The sequence below is a fragment of the Triticum dicoccoides genome, chromosome 2A, assembly GCF_002162155.2.
Source record: "Triticum dicoccoides isolate Atlit2015 ecotype Zavitan chromosome 2A, WEW_v2.0, whole genome shotgun sequence".
Classification (NCBI taxonomy): domain Eukaryota; kingdom Viridiplantae; phylum Streptophyta; class Magnoliopsida; order Poales; family Poaceae; genus Triticum; species Triticum dicoccoides.
In genome coordinates, this window is record NC_041382.1 from 87,060,312 (window position 1) to 87,070,120 (window position 9,809).

The window sequence follows — 9,809 nt, forward strand, 5'->3', positions numbered from 1 at the left end:
CCCCGCCGGAGTCCCCCCCCCTCCCGCGAGCGCCTGCCTCCGCCACCTAGCGCCTCTCCGCCGGCGACCTCGCCTGCTCGCCGTCGCGCCGAGCCACGCCGCCTCGTTCCACCTCCATCGCCGCCCGCTTGGCGCTGGAACACTCCGCCCAGGCCGGATCCGGCGCCCCGGCGACCGGAGCTGCTCGTCCCAGCCACCTCCTCTTCGGATCCGGTGGCTCCCCGTGACGCCACCGCGCCGGAGTTCTCGCCGTCGCCATGGCCGCGCTCGGCCTTCGTTGTTGCCGCTCGCGTTGACCGCGTCCGCGTGGGCTGGATCCCCGCGGCCCAGATCCAGCGTCCGCGTGGGCCTCAGGCAGGAGGCCCAACCGCTGCCTCAGCCGGCCTCCTCTGCTTTCAACCGGGCCAGGCCGCTGTGTGAGCCTCCAGCGACCACGTTCCTATCGGGCCAGCCAGATTCGGCCCGCTTTTTTCCAATTCTGAATGTTTTAGTATTTATCCGGAGACTGTAGTTTTATAGAAAACCCCCCAAGCTCCATGCATATTAAAACTCAACAACCGTGCATCACATGTAAAAACTTAATATATGAAAGTTGCTTAGAATTTTGTGTAGATTAATAATTTCCAACTTTCATGCATGTTTGAAATGTTTAAACTGTTGTTTGATTAAATTCGCTTAAATAACTTGTTAAAATGTTAAATTTCATAACTAAATAACCGTAGCTCCAAACTTAACAAACGTTATATGTAATTGGGGTAGAAAAATGCCTAGTTTAACATGGTGGCATTACTTTGCATGCTTAACAACTCTAAAATATGCTTTAGGTCAGAATAGTACCAAATCCATAAATATGCACATGAGAATTTTCCGGACTTGTTGCTTGTTGTTCCGGCCTCATTTAAATTTGCCTAGATAGGTAGTTTTATTATGCTTCACCCTCTTGCCATGTTAATCAACATTTAATATTGTTGGGTACCTAAACAAGAGAGAACTAAATAAGTCATGTGGCATATTGAGCTCCACTTAATTTGTAGGATTGCTTGCGCACTTTGCCATGCCATGCTTCATTAAACCGGACATGCATCATACTTGGTTGTGCATCATGCCATGTTTATGTGATGGTTGTTTACTATGTTGTTTGCTTCTTTCCGGGTTACTTCTCGTGTTAGCTTCTGTTTCGTTCCGAAGTTGTGAGGATCCGTTCACCTACGTCCGTTTGTCTTCTTCATGGACTCATTCTTTTTCCTTGCGGAATCTCAGGCAAGATGACCATACCCTCGAAATCACCTCTACCTTTGCTTTCTAGTTGCTCGCTCTTTTGCTATGCCGTGATACCTACCACTTGCTATATCATGCCTCCCATTTTGCCATGTCAAGCCTCCAACCCACCTTTCCTAGCAAACCGTTGTTTGGCTATGTTACCGCTCTGCTCAGCCCCTCTTATAGCGTTGCTAGTTGCAGGTGAAGATGAAGTTTGTTCCATGTTGGAACATGGATATGTTGGGATATCACAATGTCTCTTATTTTAATTAATGCATCTATATACTTGGTAAAGGGTGGAAGGCTCGGCCTTATGCCTGGTGTTTTGTTCCACTCATGCCGCCCAAGTTTCCGTCATACCGGTGTTATGTTCCTTAATTTTGCGTTCCTTACACGGTTGGGTGTTATGGGGACCCCTTGATAGTTCGCTTTGAACAAAACTCCTCCAGCAAGGCCCAACCTTGGTTTTATCTTTTGCCTCACCACCACCTACTTTTCCCTTGGGAGTTGCGCTCCTGAGGGTCAACTTTATTTTAAGCCCCCCGGGCCAGTGCTTGTCTAAGTGTTGGTCCGAACTAGAGTCCTTTGCAGCGCCACCTCGGGGAAACTTGAGGGCTGGTTTTAGTTGTACGGAGCGCTCATCCGGTGTTGCCCTAAGAACGAGATATGTGCAGCTCCTATCGGGATGTCGGCGCATCGGGCGGTCTTGCTGGTCTTGTTTTACCATTGTCGAAATGTCTTGTAACCGGGATTCCGAGACTGATCGGGTCTTCTGGGAGAAGGAATATCCTTCGTTGACCGTGAGAACTTGTGATGGGCTAAGTTGGGACACCCCTGCAGGGTTTGAACTTTCGAAAGCCATGCCTGCGGTTATGGGCAGATGGAAATTTGTTAATATCAAGTTGTAGAGAACTTGACCCTTGACTTAATTAAAATGCATCAACCGCGTGTGTAGCCGTGATGGTCTCTTTCCGGCAAAGTCCGGGAAGTGAACACGGTTCTTGTGTTATGCTTGAACGTAAGTAGTTTCAGGATTACTTCTTGATCACTTCTAGTTCACGACCGTGCATTGCTTCTCTTCTCTCTCTCATTTGCGTAAGTTAGCCACCACATATGCTTAGTGCTTGCTGCAGCTCCACCTCACTACCCTTTCCTATCCATAAGCTTAAATAGTATTGATCTCGCGGGTGTGAGATTGCTGAGTTCTCATGGCTCACAGTTACTTCCAAACAGTTGCAGGTGCCCATGATACCAGTGCAGGTGACGCAACCCAGCTCAAGTGGGAGCTCAGTGAAGATCGTGTTTGTTGTGTTATTTCGTTTTTCAGTTGATCAGTAGTGGAGCCCGGTCGGGGCGATCGGGGATCTAGCATTAGGGGTTATCTTTCTTCATTTTGGTTCCGTAGTCGGACGTTGATTGTATTCTGGATGATGTATTGATATATTTATGTATTGTGTGAAGTGGCGATTGTAAGCCAACTCTTTATCCCTGTCTTATTCAGTACATGGGATGTGTAAAGATTACCCCTCTTGCGACATGCCTACTATGCGGTTATGCCTCTAAGTCGTGCTCCGACACGTGGGAGATATAGCCACATCGTGGGTGTTACACGTTGCATGTGCACCACTTGTCGCAACCTGGAGGTTTTCCATTTTTTTTCGTAGATCCATTTATTCAAAACGTTTTATCTTTTAAACCGTGTGTCCAAATCTAGAACCGTTTTCACCGTTGGATTCATCAAGTCGAGATCTTCAAAACAAGATCCCATGTTGGTAGGTTTGATGCTTTTTTCATGAAAAAAACTGGACGAAAAAACCGAACCGGGAACACGGGTTTTTCCCTTTCCGAAAGAGGCACGCCCATGACTCTCGCGAAATCACAACCGTGCCTCTCACAGAAGCAAAATCATGCCTCTCGCGGAAGGAAAAAGAAGAAGAGAAAACACGTTTTTTCCAAGAGGCTCGGCCGTGACTCTCGCGAAAGCACAACCATGCCTCTCGCGGAAGCAAAACCGTGCCTCTCGCGAAAGGAAAAAAATATCTTTTTTTTTCGTTCTCGAGAGGCACGACCATGACTCTCGCGAAAGCAAAATCGTGATTCTTGCGGGAGATAAAAAATGCGTTTTTCGCCTGATTTTTTTTCCGAAAACTTTACTTTGGATACAAAAGCTAAGTAAGACCGGCGGAAAACCGAAATGTCAAAAAAAACCATTTAAAATGCCGAAAACACGTGCGGAAAAACAAAACACAAAATCCGAAGGGAGTACCCATAGGGCGACACATGACGGACGGCTGAGAGCGCGCCAAGTGGCACTAATCGTTATGAGGCTTTCGAAGGAGCGCTCGTCAACTAGTTGCTCCCGCTAGACAATGCAGAGCTATTGGTCGCTTATACAAAGCGGAGGCTATTGGGATGGCCCAACACTGTAGGAATCATGAGTTGTTTTTCTTTTGTTTATTCTAGGTTTTTCCATTGTTGTAGCGTCGGTTTTCCTGCAAATTCTTTGGTTTTCTTTGGGCATTTCCCTTTTTTCTTCCTTTTTCCTTTTTTCGATACATTTGTATATTTTAATCCACACTAGTAATAAATATACATGTTTAATTTTTTCAAATACATGATAACTATTTTTCAAATATAGATATTCTTGTCCATTATTTTTCATGCAGATTGTACATTTTATGTATACATCTACTACATTTTATTATACACTTTAATTTTTTAAAATAAATGATTAATATTTTTTCAAATCGTGGTTTGGACTTTTTTCGAATAGTCATTGAAATATTTCTTATAGAAGCACTATTTTTAAACTATGTGAATTTTTCTATAAATTTCAATAAGTTTTTTAAATGTTACAACCATTTTGATTGAAACACATGAACATTTATAAAATACATTATATTTTCATTAATTGTATCAAACATTTTTTCTGTGTATATATTTTTTAAAATGTCGCATTCATTTTTAAGAAACACGTGGGAGTTTTTCTACTTCACTTACATTGTTTTCAATTGTACAAATGTTTTTTAAAGCTGGGCGAACATTTTTTTATGTCTTTTAAATGTGTGATGAACACTTAAAAAAATAACTAGTATATTTTTTTCCACAATCTACTTATTTAGGCAGTTCAGCACTTGGATAAAAGTTTTAGTGACGGAATTTGTTTGGCATATGCGGAAATCTTGGTAAAGGTAAGTTGAGTCTTTCACTCGCTCACCATGTTCTTTAGTCTGCATTATTTTTCCAATCCACGCTTTAGAAGTGGCTATTGTCAATGGCTCAATGCTTTCATGTACATGGTTGTTCTAAAATTCTCATCATAGGTTCATCTCTAGATGTGAGAGAGCTAAGCTTCCTGTAATACAAGGAAAGCTTGGACATTTCCTTTTTCAGATATGTGTTCTTATTTACTTGAAAAAATTATCAATTCTGTCTGTTCAAAATATGTGAAGTTACATACTCTGGGTAATAATTTGACGAGTATACCATTTCAATAATTCTATTTTTTTTCAGGCATAGCTAGACTGTGTTACAATTGAAGAGTTTCTTGTGCTAATACTTGCAGATCTCAACACACCATGAACAACGAGCACATCTACCAACCACAGCCCACACAGATTGCGACGGTCGTTCATGTGTCTGACCAAAATAATACACCTGTGTGTGTGACGAGGCTGGACTTGTGTACTTGACATAGGCATCAGTGAGCATGGTGCTGAGGTGAGAGTTTGACGTGCGAATGTACTTGACAAGAGCAAGTACATGCGAGCATGCATGGTGGGCAATGTCACCGATAGTCAGACGGATGAGAAGACCGAAGAGGAAGGCCGCATTAGGTGCATATTTGTGGCGGAATGGTGCTAGCTTGAGTCAATTAGGCAGTGTATTTTTGGACTGGTTGCTGACAGAGAAAAGTTCTATAGTTTGGCTTGAGGAGTAACACAAACAGGCATGTTGGTGCCATAATACTATATACGTGCTTTATTTTCGCCTCACCATTCATGCTTGTTCGAACATGTTTGATGTACTTACACATTAACAAGACCGTGGAAACCCTTTACAACCCCATTTCTATCCAGTATCCTATAGTAATAAATGTACTGCATGCTGGTGGTGCTGAGACTTGTTGTTAAATTTTTGCAAGTGGTAGCGGTACAATGGTTGCACACATTTCCATTGTGCCTCTAAATGATCTGTAACATTAATGCCAAATTATTTGGTTTTGGTCCTCTGACTCTTTTACTGTTTATTTACTGATGAAGATAGCATATGTTCCTGTTTTTAAATGGTTTGGTTATCTATGCTTCCAGTTGGTGGAGATCAAAATATTTCAGACTTTCAGACATTCCAATTCCTTCCTTCCTTTGCTATTATTCATGAGCCATGGAAGGGAGGAGGGAATGCAGAGGGAGCGCAGTGCCAAGCAAATGTGGCGGGGAAGGGAGGGGAAAGTATCGCTCAAGCGGGGAAGGCAGGGGGAAAGACTCGTGAGTAGGGGCGGTACTGCTACTACACTTATGTTCATGTTTGTGCCGTTGCTGCTACGCTACTGTTGATGTTCGTGTCGCTGAGCAGGTAGTGAGAGAGAGAGATAGATGTTTGCCAAAAAAGAGAGAGATAGATGGGATGAGATTCTTTACTCTACGGTATCGCCCGATGGACACGCTTTGGTCGTACGAAGGAGAAATGAGCTTTGGCCATGAAGACGATCTTAATCATTTATTCAACTCATTTGTATGAGTTGTACACCGTAGCAACGCAACGCGTGGGGTTCTATTGATCACTTTAAGGACAGTCTTTGAGGTTGTAATAAGGTAAACATTCTCCTGAAACAGCATACTTTCATAGCCTTACTGAGCAACCAATTAATTACGGCGTACAGTAGATGCAAACGCACTACCCCTCTTAAACCCTAACAAGCCCGACCTTAAACCACAGGAAATTACGAGACACCCGTGAGACACGCATGATATTACACAAACAAGAAAGAAAGACACAAGATCTTGCACACCGATGGAGACGACACACTCACTAGGCTGCAAAATAATTAAATCACCAGCATGGATGCATGCAGGTCCGACACCAACGGACAGGCAACAGTGGCGCAGGCCGCAGCGGCTGCTCCGGCCTCGGTTCCCAGCTACCGGCAGAGGGATAATCGATCGGTCTCAAGCCGCGGTGCACTGCTCGCGGGCGAAGCCGACGCGGCCGTTGGGCACGTCGAACAGGACGCGGTGGTTCTGCTGCTGCATGCTCGCGATGACGTTGAGCACCGTGTTCACGCCGTCGGGGGCCGCCGCCATGGCCAGGCAGCTGGTGGTGCCGTACGTGCTGTGGATCACCAGGTTGTCCGCCGGCAGCGTCACCTGCATGCCGGTGAACATGAACGTGACCGGCGGCCACTTCACCGTCGTGTTGTAGCACGTGTCGAACCCGCCGAGGGAAGAGAGCGGGGCGCCGCGGATGCGGTGGCGGACCTCGTCGCGCACCGCCACGTACGCCGGCGCCACCAGCCTGGTGAACATCGTCCCGGAGTCGAGCACCGTGCCGGCGCCCGTCGCCGGGTCGAACGCCAGCGCGGAGGGCGGGATGGGCACCACCTTCTTGCCCACGCGGATGCCGGTCATGCCCACGTAGTAGAGCGAGGAGCGGTGCGGGTTGACGAGCAGCGGCGTCGTCTTGATGCGCAGCGGTTGGCCCTTGCGGCCGAGCCTGAGCGTGCCGGAGAAGTTGAGGGACTTGAAGCTCGGGAGGCAGTAGGAGAAGGTGCCCTCGTACATGTCCTTGGTCTGCGACAGGAACGACAGCGGCCCGCGGCCGAGCCCGAGGAGGCCCTGCGGCGGCGCCGCCGTGCCGGTGGCCTTCTGGAGACATCCGAAGGTGTAGCTCTTCACGACGTCGTTGGCGACGGCGAGGGAGTCCTGGGACAGCGCGGCCTCCAGCGAGGAGTCGGCGTAGGTGAGGCTGAACCCGCAGGACTTGGTGTTGAGCGAGCAGGACGGGTTCGGCGCCCGCGAGCACGCCGGCGAGCCGCACGGCACGGCGCGGTACGAGGTGGACGCGGCTGGCTTGAAGGGCGTGGTGGTGGGGCAGCCCGCGCAGCCGGAGCAGGGGATCCACGCGGCGTCGTTGCTGGTGTCGACGGCGAGCAGGAGCTGCTGCGGCGGGGTGCCGAGGCGCGCGCGCACCACGTACGTCGGCGTCTGCAGCAGCTGCCGCCCGGACGCGATCGGCGCGTACGCGCGCCCGGCCACGGCGAGGGAGTCGAGGTACAGCAGCCGCGACGCGTCCCGGGAGGACTGGTCCGCGAGGAACCCCGCCCACGACGGCGCTGCGGCCGCGTTTCCCAGCGGCGAGCACGGCCCGAACGCGTGCGACACCTGCAGCGTCGCCCCCGCGTCCGGCGGCGTCGCCGGGCACGACGACTCCGCCGCGGCTGCCCCGGCCGCAGCTAGCAGAGTCACCACCACCGACAGAACTAACCTACCCGCCATTTTCGCTGTGCGATCGAGCTAGCTAGCCTTGAAGCGTGGCGGTGAGGTGCAGAACGTGTAGCGTCGACACGGTGGATATATAGCGCGAGCGGGCAGCGGGGCACGCAAGCCCCGCAAGCCGTGGCGCGCGGGAAGCTACACTACATACACGGCCAGCGCCCGTGCCGTGGCCAATGGCGCGCCCGTGAGGATTCTTGCTGGACGCATTCGCGGGTGGCCATGCTCTCACCGGACCCAGTACGATACCACTACTCGCTGCAGCGTGCGCCCGCGGCAGCTCGTGATCTCAGACTGCGGCCCCGGCCAATGGGCGCGGCCCACGCACGGCAGGCGCGTTGAATTCCGTGCGCGCCCACTGCCGACGAGCCCTGCGTCTTGGCCTGCTCGTCGCAGGGGAGGCTTGGCTCTGCATGGCGGTGCCCACGGGGGCGACGTACGGCCCCATGGACATGGACATGGACCGAGAGCCCCGAATATCCGATGGAGACGACGCCATTGGGTGTCGGTGCGCGTCGGCATGAGCTCTTGGCCCCGGTTTACGTGCCGCTTGCCTACGAACGAGACGGTTTGCACCTTGGAGGCTGCGCTGCGCACGCACACGTGATATCCTCTTCCGTACGCAGGAGATGCCGGTCGAATCGAGAATGGGATGGCGCGCGCGGTAACTAACAGCCTCGGCTGGCGACAGGAGTGGTATATTCTCTTGTTGTCAGTCTATCACGACTCACGAGAGTTCACCAAGGTGGCCGCGAGTTCACCGGCGACACCGAGGAGGCGCCGCGCCCGTGTCGGTCGGTCGCCCGAGAGATGCTTGACGCCGGCGCGTGCAGGGCAGGAGCATGTGCTGGGAGCGAATGTCTGAGCTGTGACTCGCGAGCTCTATCGTGTCGTTGGGCTCGGGGCTATAGGGCGCGCCATGTCTGCTTCTGGTTGTTCCGGGCATCGCCAGGCATGCTCTCGCCGCCCGTCGTGTCCCTAGCGTGTAAATGTATGCACGCCATGGCCCTTACTGTGCGCACCACCACCAGATCGAATCGATAGATGGATGGATGGATCGATCGGGTGACCACCAGGGAATGGACAATGGAGAGAGCTGGCAAAGGCATGAATGGCTGCGCGCCCCACGCCATGACATAACAGCAATTCCTGACACAAGGCAGCCTCCTACTAGCCGCTAAATTCCTACAATAATTCCCTTGCATCGGAGTGTAGCGTTTCTTCTCAGGACGATGTTCGAGCGGAGGCTGGTCGGCAGAGGCTGCTTGGTCTAGCTTACGATCGACTAGTCGAGTACAGTGCGTGCTAACCAGTGGGTACACGCAATGCTAATTTTGGAGAAAGAAGTTGGTTGCGTTTACCCGTGGTCCATGCTTGCTCACGGGCCCGTGCTCTTTTCTCAAACGACCGGGGGAGGAAATGATGCCTCCCTCCGATTCCAATTAATTGAAGCAACCTCTGTACAACATTATATAGAGTTTGTTTAGAGGCTGCATCAATTAATTTGATTGGAGAGAGTAGTAATTGTTTTTTAGTTAACACATAGCTTGGTGGAAAGCTTTGGGGGCTAGAGCATATCTTTATCTTTATCTTTATTACCTTACTAATAAAAGGGCTAATGTTTCTGCCCGTTCACCATCGTAATACATCTCCTGCATGTCCTAATATGCTACCTGTCATCGTTCAGCCGAGGGGCTCAGAAAATTTCCCCAGGTCGTGGGCCTTAAATACATGTTTAGAGCATCTCCAATAGATGATCTAAATATAAAAATAACTAACTTTTAGACCGTATGAGGCTAAAAACGCAGCTCCTAATAGACGGTCCATATGTAAAAAAATTGAACCGCATCCTCCTCGTAATGTAAAATACAACACCTCGCGATGCAAATTTACATCACGAGGTGTATCTGGTTCAAAACCAGCCGCCGCCCGCGAACTCCCAACCGCCACTTCATTTCCTTTCCCGCCCGCCCGCCCGCGACCTCCTGCCTATCCGCCGCCGCCCCGCCGCCCGCCGCCCGCATCAGATCTGGCGCCGCCCCGCCCCTCGCCGCTGTT

General features: G+C 50.3%; 1 protein-coding gene across 1 annotated transcript; it reads right to left on the minus strand.

The window, feature by feature from the left end:
- Positions 1–6,070: 6,070 nt before the first annotated feature.
- Positions 6,071–7,854, minus strand: LOC119353481 (aspartyl protease AED3-like). Its single transcript, XM_037620102.1, has one exon. It carries the CDS (start codon positions 7,752–7,754, stop codon positions 6,429–6,431), a length of 1,326 nt encoding a protein of 441 aa, XP_037475999.1. The 5' UTR covers positions 7,755–7,854; the 3' UTR covers positions 6,071–6,428.
- Positions 7,855–9,809: the final 1,955 nt, after the last annotated feature.

Excerpts from the sequence above, each read along its gene's own strand:
- LOC119353481 (XM_037620102.1), bottom strand. The coding sequence starts at position 7,754 with ATGGCGGGTAGGTTAGTTCTGTCGGTGGTGGTGACTCTGCTAGCTGCG.